The 24,658-nt window shown below is 40.9% G+C and overlaps 1 protein-coding gene across 3 annotated transcripts in view; it reads right to left on the reverse strand.

Moving 5' to 3' along the window:
- Window positions 1-7,018: 7,018 nt before the first annotated feature.
- LOC119652293 overlaps window positions 7,019-24,658 on the reverse strand; it is a 68,088-nt gene continuing 50,448 nt past the window's right edge. For all 3 annotated transcript variants that reach the window (XM_038056290.1, XM_038056293.1, XM_038056291.1), the window contains exons 2-7: window positions 21,115-24,237; window positions 17,788-18,771; window positions 17,605-17,722; window positions 16,106-17,395; window positions 14,775-15,998; window positions 7,019-10,307 (exon numbers count right to left, since the gene is read on the reverse strand). In XM_038056290.1, the coding sequence (XP_037912218.1) occupies window positions 8,637-10,307; window positions 14,775-15,998; window positions 16,106-17,395; window positions 17,605-17,722; window positions 17,788-18,771; window positions 21,115-24,137 (8,310 nt within the window). In that variant the 5' untranslated portion in view covers window positions 24,138-24,237 and the 3' untranslated portion in view covers window positions 7,019-8,636. The remainder of the gene's footprint in view (window positions 10,308-14,774; window positions 15,999-16,105; window positions 17,396-17,604; window positions 17,723-17,787; window positions 18,772-21,114; window positions 24,238-24,658) is intronic.

The raw sequence follows: 24,658 nt of genomic DNA on the forward strand, positions 1-24,658 counted from the left end.
GGGCTGATGGCTTGATACACTGATTGGTAATTAGGAAAGCATCGCGATTCCATCCAGATCAGGCCTTTGATCGAGGAAAATGGCGAAACCAATCAAGGGGAGCTTCTGAATGGGACAAATATTAAAGAAAAAGTTATTGACTTACTCTTCTATGTGATAAGTCGGAAAAATGAAACAGTCCTGAATAACTGCTTCAATAAAGACGTAGTGGCAGGGCCCTCCGTCCTCTTCGCTTCGTTCGCCTAGGAACCCTTCGTTTGAAAGAATTCGTGAGCGCTTGGGTTAGCGTGTATCTCTCACATCCGTAGGATTTTCCTTACTATTTACTCGCGAATTAGAACAGGGAGCTTACTTGTTCATTTTGATTTGCGAAGTTGGTAATACCACTGCATTTGTTAACCGGAAACAATTGGTGTGTGATCAATAACCCATTCTAAAGCCCCTCCACTCCCAAAACATTTTGCCAGTGCAGCTTTGAGTTCTACTTCCTAAAATTTTTGTGAATATTTTACGTTACGTATGAAGGAATTAACATTTAAATAAAACAAGTCGAAAACAGGAAGCTCGGTGCTTTAAGCATGAAAGGTTTGGTTGATTTTTTTATGTAAAAATATTTTGAAGTGAACATTCAATTCGGCTTGGTACTGTCATTTTATCTCGTGAGAATCACAATTATTTTATTCTGATTTTAAGGTGGGGTACTTTCTGAGAATGGATCCTCGAAATAACTGCCACTTTTCGGACACCCGCAGTCCTTTACAACCAGTATCAAAACTATTATCTGCGTCATTTAATACCGAACATGGCTATATTCGGTGAAAAAATCCTATCGACCGATCAGTCTAACGTCCTTTCTATTAAAAGGACTAGCAAAGCTAGTAGATCGATTCATAAAGGATATATACATTATATAACCAATTCACTGTAGGCAACAGGCCTACCAGAAAGGCAAATCCATGGAGACAGCACTCCATGAACTCTCGGGGAAAATTGAAAAGGCTATGCCCGAAAAAGAATACGCCTTAGACTGGACTAGTTCTGTTCATTAGGAACGTCAGGTGGGGCTGCTATACGCTGCCTACATTAGCGAAGCGGAAATCCAGTTGGCACAAGCTGTCCAGTATTTAGGAGTACATTTCGACTCCAAATTAACGTGGAAGCACCACATCCAGGAATATGATCAGAAATCCTGCAGATTGCTCTGGTGCTGTAGGACTGTGATAGGTTAGACCTAGGAACTTTCACCAAAACGGATACATTAGATGTATACATCTATTTTGATGAATGCATGTATCGTCTGGTGACCGAGATTGAACTTTGCTAACAGCAGGAAGCTGCTAACGCAGATACAGAGACTCGGTTGCCTAAGTATTACTGGAGCAATGAGTACTACGCCCACTGCGGAACTTGAAGCTATTATAAGTCAACCCCTCATTCACTTGGAGGTGAAACAGAAAACAGCCAATGACAAATATAGACTCGATACCATTGGAGGGTGGAAAGGCGGCCAATCATATGGTCATGCGTCTATCTGGAAATTCCTTGACAAACATCCGGTAGCTCTGATGCCGGCCGACCATATGTTTCCAGATTTGTCTTTGAAAAGACATACACTGTTATAACATTCTTGATATGGATGCCAGGGCACTCAAATATCGCTGGTAACGACGAGGCTGACAAACTAGCTCGCTGAAATTCTGGATCTACAATGGTGGGGCCAGAACCAGCTTTTGGCATCCGGCCATCCACTGTCGAGTCTACTCTGAAGGGTGAAATTGTATGGATTCACGCAGCCGAGTGGAGAAATTTGAAGTCTTACCGGCAGGCGAAAATCCTTGTGAAAGAACCTGGGGTCGCCAGAGCGGCAAGCCTGCGAATGCCATAGGCGGGAAGCCATTGAATCGGCGATTTACGGGGATAGTACAATGGATTTAACAATAGCCTGAGTGCTCGCAGCCTTAGATACCTTATCCTCAATAAGAACATACTAAAATTTCCTCAAAAGGATTGACCTATCGTATACATTTCGCAACCGCCACTTTCCTTAGAATTTCATAATATCTCCTACAATTATATGTGAGGGCTCGATTGACAAAGTATATATATGTTGTTACTAGACCAGACTGATAATTGCAAATGAAAAAAAGATCCACTGTTTGTGCATATGAAATTCAATAGCCACTGACAATCCCGAAGGTGACGCAGCGGATCAGATGGTTTTAGTTCCTGGCTAAGATAATGCACGGTATACACGTGTTATTTCAGTGCAGTTGTGTCGCCTTCTTTCTCATGTAGTGTATGCTGGTCTTGCAGCATACGGAGAATCTATTGCCTTCTATTGTTCCACTACATGGCGTAAAGAGTAATTCAATTGTCGCGCCTCCTTAATATGTGACCTTGTCACTTTCTATGCGCTACTCCCATACAAAGCACTAGCACAGAGCAGTCTAAATTTGATCTTAGCGTTGAGATAACTATATTAATAGATATTAGACAAGACATCGAAGGCGGCCCATGCTTCGTCGGTGGAATCCATATTTCCTATATATATAAATTGATCAACGCCTTCGATGTTTTCCCATTAATTTATTCTATTCAATCCAACTCTCTTACACTCTCTTTCTAAATCCAGAGCTATTTGACCAAGGTTCATGACTTGGTGCTCGAGCAAACAGATGTTATCAGCATAGTCGAGGTGTTTGAGGAAAGATGTCATCATCCAGAACGTCACCGATAACAAGAAGAAATAATATCGGTGACAACATACAACCCTGGCGGACTCCGTTTTTGACCTCAAATTCCTCTGAGATTTTTCTGTGAAAAAAATATTGTTCCCCTCTTTCGCATATATGGGCAGCCCCAACAAAGCCAACACAAAGTGATGCCACTCTCTATACGTGTAGCGGTTCACAGACCACATATTCTCCCCAAATTTCGTGATGATAGCTCCAGCCGTTTTGGAGTAAATCTCGTGTGACAGACGGGCAGACAGACATTGAATCGATTTTAGCAAAGTCACACAAAATTTTAAAAAATTTGACTTTTGGTTCACGACTCTATAAAAATGCAAATTAAGCATCTACTAACAGAATTTTTGGTTTTTTTAATTTCACATCAATCTGCCATGAGCTATTCCCATTATGCCGAGAGTATTTTTTTTAAGGGCCACAGGAAATGAACTCCCTATGACTGAATTTCGAAAACTTTTTAATAAAAATTTCAGAAAGTACTTATCAAACATGTATCTTTTCTATGATAAACTGTTTGAATAAAACGTTTCATTTACATCTTTACATAGCCTCCAAACTCATTCATTCTCCATTATATAGTTCCAAAGATTCCATTTCTTGTTACTGCAATGAGTTATTCCCCACTAAAAATTTGCTGGATTCTGGTGATTATGGCAGAAAGTCGTGTTGTTAAAGGATTGGCCGCACTGGGAAGAAAACGATTTGGGTAAAAACAGGATCAGTTACTTCTCAATGGTAACCTGGGAAAGTACTGCTTCTTTGAGTGACTTATAAAAATACGAAGTGAAGTAAAAGTTCGACTTCGACCAGCCCGGGCTGAAATTGTAAGGATTACAGCCAGGAAACATAATTTCACCACCTAGAATCCCCTCTGACAATCAGGTGAGAGTTAACACTGAAGCCATCCATAACACAGCCCTTCGCGGCACCTATAAGAGGGAAATGGATGTCGCAATAACCGCAGTCAACAGAGGACCTGGAGATGAAGCATCAACAAATGATCTTCACAACCGCGTTATCATAAATACTGCCACAAACTTACTTGGCCCCAGCCGCAAAAAGAGTTGGAATGGCTGGTTTGAGGATGAGTGTAAGCTGGCAACGGAACGGAAGAATGCTGCATACCGAATAATGTTGCATTCTCAAAGGACGCGGGCACGCGCGAAGACTTATCATGAACTCCGGGGAGCGGAGAAGCGACTTCACAGACGGAAAAAAGAAGCCTGGGAGAACCAACAGGTCTCTGAACATGAAAAGTACAGGGAGCAACCGCACCAACAAGTCAGCAGGATGAAGCCTTACACACCTCGATGCTCATTGTGCCGAGACAAAGTGGGAAATCTGATTTCCGACAGAATGGGCATAATGGAGCAATGGGTTGAGTACTTTGATGAATTACTGAACAACCAGAACATAGACGAGTTGGAGGTCCCGCCAACTGAAGACGACGGACAAATATTGCCACCACCGAGTATAGAAGAAACAGTCCGTACAATTCATCGGATGAAAAATCATATGTTGCCAGGAGCCGATGGAATTACAGCTGAATTGGTTAAATATGGAGGCGATCAGTTACACCAAGTAGTTCATCAACTTGTGCTCAAGGTATGGGACAGCGAATCAATGCCTGACGATTGGCAACGAGGCATTATCTGTCTCATACATAAAAAGGGAGATATCACACAGTGTAGCAATTATAGAGGTATCACGTGGCTGAGTACCATCAATAAGATATTCTCCTCTATCTTGCTAGGCCGGATAGCCCCATACGCCCAGAACATCATTGGCCCACACCAAAGAGGCTTCACTCCAGGTAAATCAGCAACAGATCAGATTTTCTCTCTGCGGCAAGCGATGGAAAAACTGTTGGAATATGGAACAGTTGCACCATCTATTCATCGACTTTAAAGCCGCCTAGATAACATAGCCAGGGTAAAACTGTACACGGCCATGAGAGAATTCGGTATCCCGACGAAATTAATAAGACTGACTAGGCTGACCCTGAACAATGTGCGAGGCCAGATAAAAGCAGCAGGATCACTCCCAAGCCATTTGATATTAACAACGGTCTACGACAATAGGATGTCCTATCATGCGTCCTCTTTAACCTGGCCCTCGAGAAAATGATCCGTGATGCTGAGGTAAATGCAAGAAGTACGATCCTCTTTAAGTCCACCCAACTACTGGCCTATGCTGACGATATCAATATCATGGGAAAAACCACATGAGACGTACAAACTGCCTTCATCCAGATCGAGCAGGCGGCGCGAGATCTTGGGCTGCACATCAATGAAGGCAAGACAAAATATATGGTGGCAACGTCAGCACCGAAAACCAACCAACCAACAACATCAAACCGCACTGGTCAAATAGGAAGAATAAGGATAGGAGAACACAACTTTGAGACCGTTAACAATTTCTCCTATCTAGGGTCGAAAATCACAACCGATAACAGCAACGATGATGAAATCCGCGCAGGGTTGATGTCAGCCAACAGAGCCTATTTCAGCTTACAAAAACTGTTCCGCTCGAAACGTCTCACCATAGGGTCAAAACTCTTACTGTACAAGACTATGATCTTGCCAGTCCTCATGTATTCCTCGGAAACTTGGGTTCTTAGCAAGAAAAATTGCGAACTCTTGGCCGCGTTCGAAGGAAGAATGCTCCGGATAATTTTTGGTCGCCTACATGAGGATGGACGATTCCATAGCCTATATAACGACGAAATCTATGAATGATACCATGACCGTCCGCTTATGGATAAAATCCGGCTCAATAGGTTACGGTGGGCGGTTCCGCTCGAAACGTCTCATCATAGGGTCAAAGCTCTTACTGTACAAGACAATGATCTTGTCAGTCCTCATGTATTCCTTGGAGACTTGGCTTCTTAGCAAGAAGAATTGCGCACTCTTGGCCGCGTTCGAGAGAAGAATCCTCCGAAGAATTTTTGGCCTCCTACATGAGGATGGACGATTCCGTAGACTACATAACGACGAAATCTATGAGCGATACCATGACCGTCCGGTTGTGGATAAAATCCGGCTCAATAAGTTACGATGGGCGGGCCACTTAATCCGTACGGATGAGGATGATCCCACCCGGAAAATATAGAAAGGCAATGTCTATGGTAAAAAAAGAAGACGAGGCAGACCCTGCCTAAGATGGAGCGATGGCGTGGGTCAGGACGCCAGACAGCTTTTGGGGATATCGAATTGGTGGACCTCGGCGCAAAACCGGGATGTCTGGAGTTCCTTATTAAGGCAGGCCTAGACGGGACACCGGTTGTTGCGCCACTGATGATGGTGATGATGAAACATAATTTCAAACAAGTGCCGTAACTTGATAGATTGGATTCGCCTAATCAAATAACGTTACTTGAGAGGATGTTACTAAGGACTTTTCATAGCAAATACAAAAACAAAGGGAGCAAAGGTAAGTAACTTACACGCTGGTAATCTTAATCGGTACGGATAGAGTAAAATATGATGCTACAAGAAGTTGCCTCGGTTTTATTACTGAAACATTTTAGATTTCTACGAAGAGCTCACCGAGGTAAATACATTAAGACTGCGAAAGCTGGGTAAATCTTTATGAGAGGGAAAAGTTTTACAAATTCAAAGAAAACAAATTGTGGAAAATATGAATGTCAATTTGCATAGTTTGATGCATATTGCACCACATAAGTGCGAGATTATTTCGCACCTATGTTTTTAAATGCTGTCATTGTGTACGCAGGAGCAATATATTGGGAATAATTAAAATGTTACATGTTTTGTCATCTATTATTATTAGGGCTATTTGATCCAATTCAATTCCATGTTACCACCACGTTACAGGCCAGATAGTAGACAGAAGTGATGAATGATTGAAAGTTATAAAATCCTTCACTTAGTGTGAAAGTAAACTTACAATTTTACCTTGGTTATGATAATCCTGAATTATTACCCAGGCCTGCTCAGACACGAGAGATTTTTGAAGAAGACGCAATTATACCTTAGTTTGTGAGTTTTAGGAAGCAAGAGAGAAAAAGAAAGCTGGGAATAGTGCGCAGGTAAAAGTTTCGACTCAACTGTCCGATAAGGTGCAAAAAGCTCTGCCAAGTATATACATCTGGGCTCTATAATAAAGCTAACAACAAATACAATCGCTTTGAATGGAGGATTGTAAATACCCATCATAGATAATCAGGCCTGCAAATATTTAAATCTGTCAACCGTTTTCCCAGAACATAATGTAAAACTGAAAAAAGTAAGAACAGTATTACCAAATTCGTTCACATATATTTTATTTCTCTTTATATCACAAATAAAATGGTAAATAAATGAAAAGAAAGCACTAGATGTTGTATATGTTGCAGTCTGCAATGTTCACAGAGAAACGCTGCAATTCACAATTTCTATTCAATAATCAAAACATACATGATTTAAAAATGCGAAATTCACTTAACTATAATCGAAGGCTCCTGTATATCTGTATATGTCTATAATTTCAACAAAAATCACTCAAAGCATTTTAGGTAAGAGGCTCACGTATATGTATTTGATAGAATATGAGAAACTCAAAGCGAAAATCGTTTGAAAGCAATGCAAAATTCCAAGCCCCAAGGCTTGTGGTAAACATCGTTTTTCCCTAGCGTGGGCTAAACATAAAGTTGCTTCAATGTATAGGCGAGAAAACATATTAGGAATCTATGTTATTGTGTGGAGTAATCGCTCCTCCCCATAATGCATACTTAAGATTATGTTAATATATAATATATATGTTCAAAGATAATAGAGCTTTGGTAAAGACAAATGTAATATTTTTACTCAATAGCGAACAACATTTCGAAGTTACTCGAGATACAAACGACTTGGGTCATCCCCGATTGCGGTGTCAGGCAACTTTTCATCAGTTTACAAACATTTCGCTTACGGCTAAAAACATTTACTTTCAAATACATGGTAAATAGATACAATTTAGAAATCTAGAAGCTACAAAACCCCTTAGATGTCCTTAAATACTAAGCATATTTTTTTAAGCCATCAGGTCAAATGTCGATTCCTTTAAAATGAGTGTTTGCTTAATATTCAAATTGCATATCTTACACACTATAGAAATCTATAAAATATTCCGAATATATACTGATGGAAAGGAACCTGGACAGACGAATACCTACCGGACAAGATGTTACTGCTGCTGACCCACATAAAGAAATATCAGAAATATCTCCTTGTTCGAAGCTTCTTTAGATAATTTGCAATTCGAATATGAGGATAAGACTAGATGTTACTGATCTTCGAAATTTGTTCGTTTAGCGAAACTTTTAACACTTTTAAAATGCTTTTTACGAATGTTTCTAAATATCCTAGAGACAACCACACAAACTATGAATAATGCTTCAACATATACTCTAACTCTGGTTTTAGTGTATGCTGCTTCTGACTAACTTTTCAATGCAGAATCAAATGAGTGAACATATTAAATCCCTCGTTACAACCACTTCTAGTTCCTGTCATTTTACATCACCGTTTACATTTGATCATTACAATTAACGTCACTTTCCAAATCAAATACATTTAGACCATAGGTTCTCCTACGAATCAATTTTGGAGCAGTTCTCACGTTCGAGCTGAATCCTATGGTGGATTTGAGTTCAAATAAACAGCTAAATCGTTCATAGAAACACATGGTCTCCAGATTGGTAAATCATTTTTGAGGGTAGTTGAGTTTGTTTATAGTTCGCCCAGTCTATGTTTGCTTCCTTCAAGATAAGGGAAGTTTACTATGCATAATTCACGTTTAAAACATTCAGTTCAAAATAAAGCGAAATATAAATTACTGACTCCATCTTCAAAATATTGGAAACTTGAAATTCATTTAGTAACTCAATTTTCGCATCGGCTTTCATCCAGCGACTTGGCAATCGCCTTCTATATTAATGAATGTGCCGAGACGGGAGACACGTTTCGCCACTCCATCATCGCTTGGTGTCGTTTCAGATGTACCACTGGAAATTTTCTGCCGCCGAAGAACGAGATTTGAAGCCGTTGATCCTGGCGCTGTTCGGGATGTTTCCTCCTTCCTTCTCATTGCAATTCCAGTAGTTGTGGCTTTCGGAGTTGTCTTGGCTGGTATATTACTTACATTGGTTGGTTTAGTTTCCGGAGAGTTGTCAAAGGTTGAACTTCGTATGAGCTTTGTTGGAGCAATACCCGACCCACTTGGTGGCTTTCCGGTTGCTGGCTTTGACAGTAGCGGGCTTTTTTTAGTATCATCAGTTTTTTTCCAAATTCCAGCAATCCTACTAGTTACAGGTCGAGCCGTTGTTAAATTGGAGTTGCTTCTAGAAGGAGGATTTGTTCCGGCTGTATTAACTGTAGTGGTCGACGAGCGTATTGAGGCATTGCTATTAGAACGTTGCGGAACGGTTGGTACACTTGGGGATTTCTTAACTCCAATCAATGACAACTTCCGCCTGTTCAAATCAGTCGCGCTGCTTGTAAAATTTTTAGGTTTTGGAGTCAATGAAGATAAACCTTTTGGTGTCAACTTTCCTGGGATATCTGAGCTAGCGCTTTTTTGGACAGGGGTTCGATATTTGGAAGCATTAGTAGCAGTCTTTGCAGGAGATTTCGGTGTCGTCAATTGGCTGACGCGTTTAGGGCTAGCAGTTTTTGTAGGTAGTTTGGAAGACTTGCTGGGAGATGGCGGTAAAGAAGTTACGACAGGAAGTTCTGGTGTAGAGGGCTCATCTTTAACAAATGTTCCCTGGCGCTCTAGTACAGCTGTTGCTTCTTGTTTGGGAGTTTCAACTGCTCCACTTTTTTGGGTTTTCAAATCCGTCGTCATACGCTTGTTAAGCAAATTCTTTTGAGCAACAACGTTTTTCTTTCCACCTGTTGCACTGCTGACAAATCCTGGCCGGGCTAGCCGACTCTTTGCTGCGGAATTATTTGCCTTAGTAGTAATTTCAGATTTGTTCATGAGGACATGTGTTTTTGTGGTCTGGCTTTTCGGGACGATCTTAGATGCCAGATTTTTTTTCAAATCTGGACTGGTTTTCGCAGATAAATTAGCTCGCATTGTGGTGCTACCTATTTGGGATTTTGGAGAGGTCGTGCGAGAACTGCCTCCGGAAACAGCACTTCTTCGATAGGGAGAAACATAAGCTGGTTTCTTCCTCCCACGAACTGACTTTATTTCAGTTTCGTGAACATTTCCACTTTCCACACCACTATCGTCTGTGGCAGGCTGGTAGATTGACGGCTTCAAGATCCTGGGGATAGCATAACATCGTTTTGGTGACATTTCGTCATCAGTGGTCCGATTCAAATTTTGATCACAAGATTCTGTTTCCGAATTTTGGTCAAATTCTATGCTATTGAAATCACTTTCAGTTCGATGCGCTTCTTCGTCTGGTATTTTAGCACGGAATATACCGTGTTTCCTTGGTGATAGCGTTTCCGATTCTGTGATGTATCTAAATTGACGTGTCATTGGTTGTGGACATTGAAGCTCTTCAGTATCTTCTTCTGTAGACATGGTTTCTTGATCGACTGTGTAAGTAGCAGGATCCTGCAAACGAACGATAAACGATTATTTTATTAAAATTAATTTCTTGAAGTATATAAAAAAGCATGTTGAACTCTGGAAGATTATCAGGTAAAATATAAGTTGAGAGACTAAATTAGAAGGAATGAAGAAATTCTAAGTGGTGGGAAATCTGTCCAAATTTAAAAAAAAAATGGAAACGAATTAATTGAGCAAAGATAACAAGGAAGTGGACACCAGCCTTGAAGGGGACTATCATCTAATGTTCGCTTGCTTTCACTTGTTTGTTCCTACTACATTTACTGACAGCAGAACATAGTGTGTCCCCAAAATTCAGTACGGACTGCCGGCCTACGGCAAGAATACTTTCCGCTCGAGGAAAGTGATGAGCATAGGGTCGCCATAAAAAGTGACTTTGTCCCTTTTGCGGATAAAGTTGCCAGCAATGTTTCGAAAAGACGTTACACCGTATGATTCACTCCGGAAAAGTAGGCGTAGTAGCTGAGGACCCTTCTGATGGCTACGAGCGAAGGTGAGCGCGAGGCGCTCGAGCTTCGTTACCCCATACAAAAATTCCTAAAGTGCGGAATAGTGTGCATTGGAACAAAAGGAATTCCACTTTTGCATTGATAATGGAAGAAGAAGCTGTCGCAAATGGCCGCGATTTCAAAACTCACTCATCACGAAAGAGCCTGCAGGCACATGCTTGGCTTTTGATGGTCCAGTGAGAGACGTTAATGATAACTCCCTGACCAAGTTTCACCCACTCAATGCGTAATATCTGCAAATTGTCTATAATTAAGCCCATCATTTTCACTTGTTATTCAAAAGTTGACATAATGGAGTAACTTTTGTCAACTTGCAAGGTTGTAAATTTAAAGCACTATTAAAATATTGCCTTTTGAAAGTTTTTAAAGTTTGAGCAGTTATATTTTCGAAGTGACGGTGACCTTTGCAATCAGGAAAACACTCATTTATACGAAATATTATGTAGTTTCCGAATATGATTCAAAGAACCGCGTGTGCAGGTGCTACTGGGGCTCTGCAGTCCTGCCCGGTAGATGCTCTCAATGTACTCCTGCATCTCCTCCCCCTAGACCTCCACATTAAATATGTTGCAGCGTGCAGTGCCATCAGACTACGTGAGTCTGGATGCTGGGTAGCGAAGTCCTACGGCCACAGCAACATCCTAGATGAAATACCTCGGGAAATCTGGGCATCCCCCACGGGCTATGCCACACGCAAGCTGAACTTCACGAGAAACTTTGCTGTGGACCTTCCAACCAGGGCAAAGTGGAAGACCGGCGGCGTGTTGCAAGATTATCACACAGTATTCTTTACGGACAGATCAAAAATGCCCTGTGGAGTCGGCGCGGGGGTTTTCTCGAATAAACACAGCGTATCCAAGTCGTATGGTCTCCCAGGTTTCGCCAGTGTATTCCAGGCAGAAGTACTGGCGATATTGGAAGTCTATCGATGACCGGAGCGAGATTCGAGCCCCAAGCGTAGCATAGCCATTCTGATCGACAGCCAAGCGCCCATCAAGGCCTCGTACTCAGCGACGACATCTTCCAGGCTGGTGGGGCAGTGCAGAGACTGGCCCATAGGGGACCTGACATGGCTCAGCATACCCTACGAATCGCATTGCCGAAGTTGCGGAGAAGGAAGGGAAACCCTCATGCACTTTCTCTGCGATTGCCCAGCTCTGACTAGAGTCAAGCTGCGGATACTGGGTAAACCATTCTTTGGGGACCTCAGAGAGATTTCCAGCTGGAGGGTGGGAGAGCTGATTTCTTTCGTGAATGCTACGGGCTGGCTCTGAAGATCCGAGCCGGCTGGACTCTGTCTCCATGCTCTCATAACAACAGTCGCGGTTTTAGGAGTTTGTGGCATCAAAATGGCGCACCAAAGCGCTAATTGGACTCCTCGCCTGATACCTACCTAATCAACACTTCCGAAAATGTTATCAAATCTGTGATTAGATGATTGGGGTAGTGAAAAAGTGTGCTTTGGTTTGGCAGGTTAAGCGTTTTGACACTATTTACAAAAACCGCTATAACTGTGTAATGATAAAAGATAGGATAGCCATTCTATAGAACAATTTTCCTCAAACGAGTGGTGCTATTTACCATTAAAATTTCCACTATCGTGAACGGGAAACCCCGTGTTATTGGAAAATTACCTCCACTGCAAGAGCTCAAGTCTAAGACAATAATTAATGAAGAGCTTGGCCGGTGTACGGGACTACTACCCGTAGACGTATTGCTCAGCTTGCAGAAGAGTCAGTGGATAGGTTACATCCGCGACGCATATAGGCTCGATACCATTGGGGCGTGGAAAGGCGGCCAATCATACGATCATGCGTCTATCTGGAAATTACTTGAGAAAAATATCCGGTAACCCTGATGCCGACCGATCATACGGTTTCTAGATTCGTCTTTGAAAAGACATACACTGTCGTAATCACCGAAAGGGAAGAATGGCCGACAAATGGCCATGAGTTTTTTCAGATTACAGACGTAATAATCTTCAACGACGGGTCAGTCATGGAGGGTGGACCGAGCGTAGGGGGTGTTCTCGAAAAATCCGATTACAGAACTGGCCCGACCCCTCGGAAAAATGACGACCATTTCATTGGCAGCAGAAGAATGTCTGCGACAAAAGTGGAGGTGCAGCACCATTCGAATCTGTTCCGACAGTCGGGCGCCATTATCAACACTAAATGGCAACGACATATCAAGCCAGTTGGTGTGGAGTTGTCTTCAGGTGTGGCTGAACGACTAACCGAAACATTACTGATGTGGGTGTCGGGGTACTCTAACATCGCTGGTAATGAGGAGGCTGACAGACTGGGTTGCTGACGGTCTAGATCCACAATGGTGGGGCCAGAACCAGCTCTTGCAATCTGACCATCTACTGTCAAATCTATTCTGAAGGGTGAAATTGCAAGGATTCACGCCGGCAGGCGAAAATCCTTGTGGAAGAGCCTAGGGCCACTAGAATGGCATTTTCGTTGTCCCTTAAAAGTGAGACATAAAAACCCTAGTCGGGCTTTTAACAGGACACTGCTCCTTAAACTACCATATGGAAAAAATTAGGGTAGTGTTTTCGGCTAGGTGCAGCCAATATGAGGAGGATGAGGAGACGGCCCTGCACTTTTTATGCAGCGGCTCAACATCTTCAGATCTCAGACGAAGATATCTTGGCAGGTTTTTCTTCAATGAAGAATCTGCACACTCCCTGCCTCTGGAGAATGTTCTCAGATTCGCTAAAGCCTGCGAACACCGTAGGCGGGAAGCCATTGAATAGGTGATTTACGGGGATAGTATGGGAATAGTAATAGGTCTAGCAAGGCCTGAGTGCTCGGAGCTGCGGCTCCCCCCAGTAAACTAAACTAACTAACTAACTTGTTTATATATCAAAATGATCCATAGGACAGCCGAGTATTAGTTCATGAAAAGAAGGAAAACCATCAAATTAAAAAGATATGAGAGGACTCTGCTCACAATCGACCGATTTAGAAAAAACGAAATTTTATAAGGTGGTAAAATGTCAAAAAGGTCTACTACCACCGTTGTCGCAATTCTGAGTTTTCATTGAAGAAAGAATATCAGGAAAAAACAAGGCTTTCTGCTTGACGATTGATTACTAATGGGTTAATTTCCCAGTGACAATGAGGAGGTTTTTCACTCCGAAAATAGTGGATACCGAACCTAGCCCATGTTCAAGTCCAAAAAGCAAAACTCTCGGAAAGTACAATAAAAAAGTTATCCAATGCCTCGAACTATACTTACTTCTAGAATATCATTAAATATATTCGTAAAGCTTCGGAAAACGAACTACGAAACCCAATTGGCAGCTAACCTAAGCTACACTCTTAGAGGTCCTGAGCAAAGCCTGGTTGCAACTGTATATTCCGAAATCTTGGTTTGCAGTTGTCCCGATGCCGAAAAAAATAAAGATTACAGATGCGTATGCATTGAAACAAAAGGTTGCCCACTTTTTAGCACCTTGTTTTCTATTCAGCAATTTCCTAAACAGGAAACACCACATCTTCCTGGAAAGTAGTCGCTACCGATGCCATATATAGATTTTTCCACAATAATACAACAAAGTATTTCCTGCAAAGATTGATGATCCAACTTCCGGCATCCGTGAATTTTCGCTTAAACCAGGATACACTGATATTGATAGCACTCAGTAAAATTAAATTTATTTCATGTTACAAAACAATATCATAGAACCGAAACAAGGTGGACCAAGACGAATTTCCAAAAACAAGAAATATATTGTGCAATAGCATATACAGAATATTCATTGCGTTTACAGGGTTGCGATGATATCTTGAAAGTATTGCATACCGAGCATTTAACTATTTCCCCCAAACATTTAATCTACTCCTTCTAGAGACTAACCCTACCACCGTCGCCCACTACTATTACATATTAGATGTTTTTATCATATACATGATCCTAATTGTAAACTACTCACCGCTAGGCTTTCTGTTTCTGTATTATAAACAATTGTCCGTGTCCTGTATCTTTCTGGATCCAAACTTCTTCGTTTTACAGATCTCGTTATATTATTATTAACTAATTCATCAGCTTGAACTTTGGCTTCTGCCTGTTCCCTTTCTAGTCCATGTTCAATTTCAATTTGTAAGATCTCGTCATCATCCTGAACACCTTCATCGGAATGAATTTGTTGTTGACAATCTTCGTATTGTTCAATTTGTTCCCCAGTGAAACTCTCTTTCAAAACATAATCAGCAGCTATGGTGTAAGTTTTGAAGCGATCTTTTATAATTCGTCGTTTTTGTTTAGGTGTCAGGGTTCTCTTGACGCCTCCCAATGCAGAGTTAGCATTGTTGGTTCGATTCTTTCTTGGCGTAGACTCAGCAGAACTAAAGTCTGACGGTATGGGCGTTCCGTTGTTTGATTCATCATAGTCGTCTGTTGGCAACATTGCATCCATACAACTTTGAAGTGTCATTGTATTCTCATCAATGTCACTAAAAGCTGTTTCATAATTCGATTGAATCGTATGATCGACTATTTCAGATTGAATGCTGGCAACACTTATCATTGAATCCAAAAGCTCATCCATGAGTGAAGGTGGTTTTATATTATCCAAGAGGTTACATATTGAATTTACACTTTCTGCACTTCCACTTAACACATTAGACATTTGCGCGCCCCCGCTAAGCGCCCGTTTGGCCATAAGGCCCGGAGGAAGGGATTTTTTTCGCATTCTAGACAACTGGGGGCTTAGTGGTGTAGATTCCGGACAACCTGACAAGCTAATGCAATCCATTCCGGATGGTGGTCTCACATTATCCAAATCTAAACTAGTTGTACTCTCTACCATATTTTGCATGAATTGATGAGCTAATTTATTTGCTTCCATTGCAATAATCGTTGAACTGCTCATAGTAGAGCAGGACTCAAAAGACATAGGTCCAGAGGAGACAAATTGATGAGTAATTGTGCCGTTGGCCAGTTGTGATTGTACTTCCCCGCCAACTTGGAAATGAATTCCATTTGCTGGAGTTGTGTCTTCCGCTTCTACATTATCCAAAGTATTGCCATCGATTTCATCATTCACCAAAGTGTCAGTTTCAGTGTCTATCGAAGTCGGTTGCGAATTTGCCGCTTTCCCATTTAATTCCTTTTTATAAGCACCGCCCTCCCATTGCTGTGATGTGAAACATATTTCCTGTAGAGATAATTTGAGTTAATATTAGAAATAAAATTGACCACGTTGAAAAAAAAAGGAAAAACGTGAAGCACCATATTAACGATCAACAATAGTGTAGTGCTCACCTCATTCGTAGGAGTTGTGTCCACCAGTACTTGCCGATTACTCATCAAGCAAATATCACTCATTGTTGTTTCATCCTCATTCAGCGATGCAATCATTGGAGCGGTAATGCTTACACTTGGGAACGATACATCATTCGGACAGGTGTCTTCATTCCAAGTGTTATTTGATGTACTCCCCGACTTCCGTTCGAAAATTGTATTATTGCTATCAAATTCATTTGATTCTAATTCAGAATTATTTGACGCATTTGTTCGCAAATATTCTGCAGTAGAAACTAACTCCAGTGTCAAACGCTCCACCGACTTCAACATTAGATCGGGATCCTTATGCTTATCATGGATCGGCTGTGTGGTAGCCGTTGATGATGCTTCGATGTCGTCTTTTTCAATAAGAAATTCATTTGAAATTTCCATTTCGAAAGATGATTCATTCACAGAATCATCGTTATAGTCGATATTGCTTAGTTTCAGAGCGGGATATTCATTTGATTGCTGCAGTGCACAGTTACTATCGCATAGATTTAAACTACCATTAGAACTAACCAAGAGATCAGACCCAGTTATGTTCAGTAAATTTTCGATTCGAGTTTGATGATCGCTTCTCTGGATTGCCTTGAGATTTCTTAACTCGGTGCTTGTGCCGTCTGGAGACTCTTTCATCCCTACGCCTGGAGCTGTGTTGGGGGCACTGTAAGATGTGGTAGGTTCCAGCTGCTGTTGTTGTTCCAACACAGCCACAGACGTAGTCTCCCCGTTTTTTGGAATTGATGCGTTCATCGTTGACGGTGGCAATCCCATTGGAGGTGCAACTGCATTAGCAGCTCCGAATCGCTGACCAAATTCAGTCGGCGCTAGTACCGGTTTAACGTGACGAGTGGGAGGTCGAATTTCAGGTTCCAAGCGTCCACATTTCGATGCAATGCCAATATTTATGCATTCTTTGAGAAGCTGCTCGTCTCTTTGCTCCCTTTCCTTTCGACGATCCCGTTCTACCTGCATCGGCGTTTTACTGGTTGTATGCATAACAGGCAACTGGGATTGCTTCGGGATATTGATCTGCTTCGGAACTGGTCTTTCGGGTTTTCTTTGTTTGTTCATCCCGGCTCGAACGCATAGTTCAAAGAGTGTCTTAGCCTGATTATCATTCGAATCACTAGAATCTACTGAACTTAGTGAATCATTTGCATCTCTTAAATTGCCAATATGCATGTTTTGGATGCCAGTTTCAACTTTACGTAGCGAGGCATTTCCGTTATCTCGACGTAATTTATTACATCCAGCAGCAATGGCCTGGAAATTTAAACAAGAGCATGTAATAGTGAAAATATTCATCATAGATTTATGGGGAAATTAAATAGTAGCGAAATCTACTTTTCTTTTTAACTATTATCAGTAAAAATATTTCTTATTTACACGATATTGATAAACGAGTACGATTCAAGTCAATAAACACGGTACGATTACGTTTTCATTTGCAATTACTTGATAAATCTGCGTACCTGGTTCAAAATGTGTTCATCATCTGATTCCATTGAAATCGAACTTAACGAATCCTCGGCTGTTTGGCGTTGTCCTTGATCTTTTGGTTTTGCAGGATCGACGGGTTTTTCGGCTACCCTGTAAGTCACATAACCGAAAACACTAAATAAAATTGTCAAACAAACTTCATCTGAAATATGTACCTTTTTATGTTGGCAGGACCTGCAACACCAGATCCAACGGTTAATCCCGACAATCCAGATAACACTGAGAAAGTACATGGGCTATTTTCCACAACAAATTTGTTCATTTCGTCTCGTACTGGCAAATATGGAGGTAATCCACCGCATCTCAGCATTGCGATTGGATCCTTTACTGGAATCGATGGCATCGTTGAGGAAGCAACTCGTTCCTTTGAAGAAGATTTCTGCATTCCTTCGCGAATGCATTGCTCAAGTAAATCGTTGCTCCCGTCTGATACCGAGCTTTCATCTGAGAGATTTACATTTTGGTCTTTATTCGTATTAATCGACAGAGCACTCAAATTCGAGTTGCTGCCAACTTTTGACAAAACTGCCGGTGTGTCCTCAGTGTAGTAAGACTTCACAAAATCATCCTCATTCGTGTATTCTTTGAATGTTGCTTCTTTTGGGATCGGAACATTTTGACTTATAACAGACTGAGGTCGCTTCGTAGAGGGCGATCCTCTGTTCATCCCCATATTGATACAACTCGCGAGAAGAGCGTTGTCCGCAAATCCTTCTTCCCCATCAGTTGAAGTCGAACTTTCAGGAGCTGGTTTATCTACTTCATATTGTGGCTCTCCAACGCCATTCACTTGAGGATTCATCTCGGGATCGTTGTGTTCAACATCCGCCGTATCAACTATGATATGCGGCTCGTCCTCTAAACTCAAATTGCTTAAACTTGTAGCACAAGAAAATTGAGCTGGAGTATTTTCCACGTGGAATTTATTCACTTCATCTTCGAAAACACTACGCAGAGGTTGAGATTGTTGTGCGATCGATGTGGATTTTTGTGCTGAAGGCTGACTAGTGCTATTTTGTTGAATGCTCGCGGTAACAAATGGAGGATTAACACTGCTATTACGGCGCGGCGATTGGGGCATCGATTGAGTTGGTGAATCAGGTATTTCTGATGGTGATATGATCCCGCTTGCCATACGACTGAGAGATAAAAAAAATGGTTCATTAACACGAAAATTATCAAAGCTGTAATGTTAATTTCTTGCAAAAATAAACTGTGACATAAATTTGAAAAGAGATTAAAAGAAAACAAAGCGGTGTAGATAAAAACTCTTATCTACACTGCAGGTTAGAAGTATTCACTCACAATTTCACACTTAACAATCGGTCAATAAACTTCATATAACTAGTTCTCGGTTATGGTTTCGAAATTTTAGTTTCTAGATTAATAAAGCATAATCTTATCCGTGATGTTAAAGTGAATTTGTATTATATTATGGAAGGCTCAAATACGGAGTAGACATAACTCGTGCTGTGCTCCTAAAAAAGTACACAATGGTAAAATGTTACAGAGGTTGCCTATCAACTTCGAATATTTTCGAATTGATTATGAAATATCAAGAAAGTGGGGCTAGTCCTTCAACTTTATTCAGAAAAGCCAGTATCGCTTACACCAAATTTTACTCTTGCGTTTATCACGAAGCAACCCGACTCGTACGATGGCTTCCAAGTTGTCGTTTTGAAGTTGGGGCGATAAAAAATTGAAAAGATTCGCCGCGTTTATTTTAGGGTCAGAAAAAAATAACCAGAAATTTTCAACCAATAGTGCGCAAATGATTTATGCTGCATGTAACGATGCGAGCCGAGTCACCTCTTTGGAACGGTAGCAATGAGTGGCTCGGATGACCTATCGCGATGTTTTTGAAAATTTGCTTCCAATTTCCCACAAATGACTGTTTTCCCGAAACAAGTGTTTAAATGACACACATACGTCGATACTTTCTTTCTCTGTTGATTGATGACTGTTTGCCGAAAAGACATAATTATTTTTCAACACTCATTTCGTGATACATAATACAAAATACTGAGCTTGAAGATCTTTTGTAAAACCTGTCATGTGAACCTGGGAAATCTTTGGAGACGATTAAAATTGAAAGACCACTGGAAACTTTTGCTGGAGACCAAATCGTGTAGTCAGATCAAAGGGGAAGACGAACATGTTTGGAAGTGTTATTGCCGTTGACAGTTTACAGTTTTAAATCATTTAAGAATTTTAATTTTTTACAAATTTACGATTAATACAAAAAATTACAGACATTATCATATAAATGTATTACGGGTCGTACACAATTGCCAAAGTATTGTCCAAACAATTTTGCTAGAGCGTAAGCGCAAGCGTAAGGTCATTAACGGCAGGATGCCTTCTAGTAAAACAAAATTCGAAAAACAAATTATATTAAATACCCAAATCGCAGCAATAACAAAAATGTTCACAGTTAGATTTTTAACGGCCTTAAATAAACAATCGCTACTAAATTGGTTGAAATCTAGATGCTTCAACACGAATGTTCATTGTATCATTGGGATATTGTCATCTGGGAAAACATTAAATGAACAACCATTAGGTGCATTGATCAGAAGACGGAAGTGACACTGAATATTACACACATTGAGAAAGGACGACGATTTTATTATGGGTTATGCCACGCAGCAGAATCCACTATCTCAGGATGACTGATGAATGGAATACCTTAGACAAACTTCTAGGAAAGTCCCAAGATGACCTGAAGCATACCCCACTTCTGTTCGGCCCCGAGGGATGCCAAAAGGTGGAAGATGGACTATTGACGATTTCGTTCAGGGCAGAGACAACCTTCCATACGCTGCCCAACTTCTGTCCTGGAAACATTCTGACTGAAACTGTCTTCAGAAGTTGACCGCTCTAATATATAAATTCGCAAATACACCATGAGTGTGAATTATAATAAATAAATAGTTAGAAGGTCTAAACGAGGCGATTTTAGCCCTAGCTAAGAAAAGTGGAAGAAACTTTATCCCCGATTGGTTCCCGCTGTCATCGGAATAAGGAATATGGATTTCTTCATTCTTGAAGAAAAAAAAATAGAAATGTTGATCTTCAATGCATTAACCTGGTTTGCTTAGTATTGAAGAGATTTTGAAGATAACCACCAAGTTCGATGGGACAATTGAAAATAGTTATCCAGCAACCATTTTGGAGACAAGTGGTAAGGAATAAAAACCATCAACACTTCACATTTCCAACTGAAACATAGTAAACTATGAAGTTTTCATATTCATTCGTGTCAGCTAATTTGGAGACTTCGCTTGTCACAAAATGATCCTAATTTTAAAAGTCTGCCCAAAGGCTCATTATATCTATATATGAATAACTTTATTAAAATTCGAACTGCATATGAGCCATTACCGCTATGACTAGATTAACAGTATTTTTAAATTACAGAATGCGATTGAGGCTGCCGTGTGACATTCTACACCTCAAGTATTTCAGCAAAATAGGCTTACCTGAAATCACTCACAACCGAGCTCTTATCGTCAGCTGTATTCGGTTCAACACTTGTCAATGAATCCATCGAGCTTCGTCTACTATACATCAATGGAGTCTCTTGAGCAGAGTTTATTGGAATTGGTGCTGGTGCAGATTGAGAAACAGGTTCAACTACGGCTACAGGTTGAGAAATTGTGTCACGAATCGGAGAAGCAGGAAGTGGTAATTCCACTGGATTTTCTGGTTCTGCTTGATGTAAAATCGGTGAAATTCTTCCGGTTCCGCCAGCACATATTCCGATTTCAGTTGAAGTTTCCTCTTCAACAATTTCAGGTTTAACTTTCGTGCCAGCGAATACAGTAGGATTTTGAGGGGATTCCTCCAAGCTGCTCAATGATTCATATCTACTAAAATATCCAGGAGTTCCCTCTTCGCAATAATTCACAGGTTTTTCTGGAGTGTACATTCCTGAACCAAATGCATTGGTCTCTAAAACTTCTTGTTTTTGTCGAATGTCTTTTGTCAATGGAACTGTAGTTTGCTCTTCAACTTTAGGATTTCTTAAGTCACTAACCGACGCAGCATTTGAAATAATATAAGGTGTTCCTTCAGTCTCATAGCATTTTACTGTATCTTCAATTTGGTTTTCCACAACTTCACTATTGTACTTGGCACTGTAGTCAATAGGGTATTCAGTCTCTTGATCGATTAGATCTCCATGGTCCGGTGGTGCTGAACACCCTCGTCGAAGCTTTTCATAAACAGAATCTGATTTAGCCGAAACTATTGAATCACGACTCTCACTTTTCGAAACCATCGCAGATTTTGTCAGCCTGGTATTATTCCAATGTTTCCCAACTTCCGTCGTAACAAGAAAATCCTTCTTCTCTTTAGGAGGAGTTACAGCATCAATATTATCATAGGTTTCCGATAAATTTTGATTAAGCTCTTGTTCTAATGTTCGCTGTTTACGGGCATTGAGTGTCGGTAGCTCTTTCAAGCCCATCGATCTTGCAATCGGATCTATAGTACTTTGATTTAAAGCAGTCGGTCGGTAATTTTGAAGGTTTTTTAGTGCTGCACTACTTCCCTCAGCAATCATTTTATGTTTCGAATGGATAAGCGATCGCAGCATCGGTACAGCTCCATTATCCCATAAGAATTTTTGATCTTCAGGAACTCGTGCCGATAGATTCCATAATATGCCACAAGCATTGCTCACCACAGTTAAACTTTCTGACTTTAGTTGTTGCAGAAGAATTCCCAAACAATTCCTTTGCCTCAATATTACGCGATAATCTTCCCGAACTGCTATTCGACTAGAAACATTTCTTAGTATTCCACCAGCGTTCTCGACAATAGTCAAAGTCTTACTGGGGCCCTCATACTGTAACATGTCGACAAGAAAAGCTAGTGCCCCCTCCACTGCACAGAACTCCGCCTTATTCGTGCTACAATGCGCTGAAAGATTCCATAAAGCAGATAATATAGACTTTAAAGTGTTTTCATTCTTATTTTTCATTGCTGCCTTTGTTAGAGCGGTAACAGTTCCAATTTCATTCAACACAGCTTTCATGTTGTTGTCTGCACGCCATGAAAGATTCCTCAAAACACTTCCCGTCACTTGCAGGAGATCATCTGGAGCCGAATCGAGTTGAGCAACTAACGCTTCCATGAATTCACGATTAGCACAGAGCAAAGCTTTATTGTTCCCGTCGCCAAATGTTAAATTGGTTAAAGCCATCAAAGCGTATCGTCTGAGTGAATTGCAACATGTGAATTGGGGCTTTGGACCGTGAACGGCATGGTCAAGGTGGAAAATATTTGCTATTGCTTGTAAGGCGCCTAATTGACACATTGCGTGTCGATGCTCTTCATCGAAGCTTACTTTCATTAGGCTCGAAACGGCTGCCAATGGATGCCGGTCAGGATCATCAGCCACAGTTTCTCCAATTCTTGCCAACAATGTTTTCAAGAATCCACAATACTCCATTATATGTTCGATTAAACGTAAGACTTTTGCTTCGCGTCTACCAGTCTTATCATCTGGTTGATAGTGTACAATATTATGTAGTGCGGAAGCAGCTCGCTTTCGTGTACCAGCGTCGCTATCAGAGTGCATCATTTGCACAAGCAAGGGAATACAACCTGACTGACGAAGTGTAGCACACGTTTCTGGAGTTCGAGAGAGTTCTAAGAGCTTTTTAGACATTTCAACGGGATCTTGAGAGCCAAGCATTGAAAGCAAAGTGTATACGCATTCAACCTTATTATTAGATGCGAGTTGATTGTCTTGAGATGTTGAGCAAATATTTGCAGTTTCTATGGGTCGGTCCGTTGGCCAATTGTTGCGGTGTGCTGGCGAAAGGGAGGATGGTTCCGTTTCAATGTTACGAAACAGTGAAGAATTCGAGTCCTTCATTTTACGAGAGCTCCGAAGAGAGTCACGATCGAGAGAATGTTTTCTTCCACCATATCGCAAACTGTCATTTTCAGTCTGTTGCCTGTCGAAACATCTGTCTAAACTCCTATGTTCTCGTTGATCTTTTTCCATCATGTAGTCAGGCGGTATGGGATTTTCATCTAGAAAGTGTTTCTTCCTTCTCGCTCCAGCATTGCGTTCGTTATCATACGACAATTTCCTCTGTGGGAATATCTCCTTTTTAGTAAATCCACTTGCAGCTAATTCATAGTCGCTGATTTCTCCATCGCGTTCATACTTTTTATCCATTTTTACATTTTCACCCAACGATCTGCACTGTTCTTGACTGGTTACTAAAGTGGAAGTGAGCTGTCTTGACGATGAAGGAACTTCTGCTCCTTTATGATTTGATCTTTGCCCGCCATGTGCACCCGCGAAAGTAGTGTTCTCGAATTCTGGTGGCGGAATTGCATCATAGTCGAGAAAGTGAGGCTTACGGGAAGGTACATCTATGTCGTTCAATTCTTGGTCATCGATACAGATGTCGTCAATGAGGTCGTCTTCGCTAGATGATGTATCCAGTGATGCTTGTGATTTTTGTCGAGCGGAATTCATCATTATTCCGTCATCGATTGACCGATATCAAAGCAATGTTTCTGTTGCTGAGATTTACTGGACGTGCTCGATGTCGATGCGTCGGTTCACCTTTTAAAATTCGCTGCAAATAAAAAGAAAATAGTTTTTTAGGTATGTGTTTTTTATGTTTGTTCTTTGGATTCATTCTCACATCACTTTGATAGAGTTGTTTTGAGGTTATACTCTAAATTGAACTTAGAATGGCTATTTGGATTGGCTACTGTTGACAAACAGTAGAATTCTTGTAATACCTTTAGAACAGAAAAAAAAAAGCTTACTCAAAAGATGTACATAATATTTTTCTCTCTTGTTCTGCACACATTTATATGTATAGTAATAGCCAGCTTTCCTTATACCAATACATCAATTTATGTTAGTAAAGTTTCATACGGTCAATCAAAAACACCCAGATAAACCCGGATGATGTTGTACTATTCTTAGCGTTTAGAGGAGATTCCATATGCGAAGAACCAATAAAGGTGATTTCTATCAAAGCAATATTT

Source organism: Hermetia illucens, chromosome 3 (genome assembly GCF_905115235.1).
Source record: "Hermetia illucens chromosome 3, iHerIll2.2.curated.20191125, whole genome shotgun sequence".
NCBI classification, from domain to species: Eukaryota; Metazoa; Arthropoda; class Insecta; order Diptera; family Stratiomyidae; genus Hermetia; species Hermetia illucens.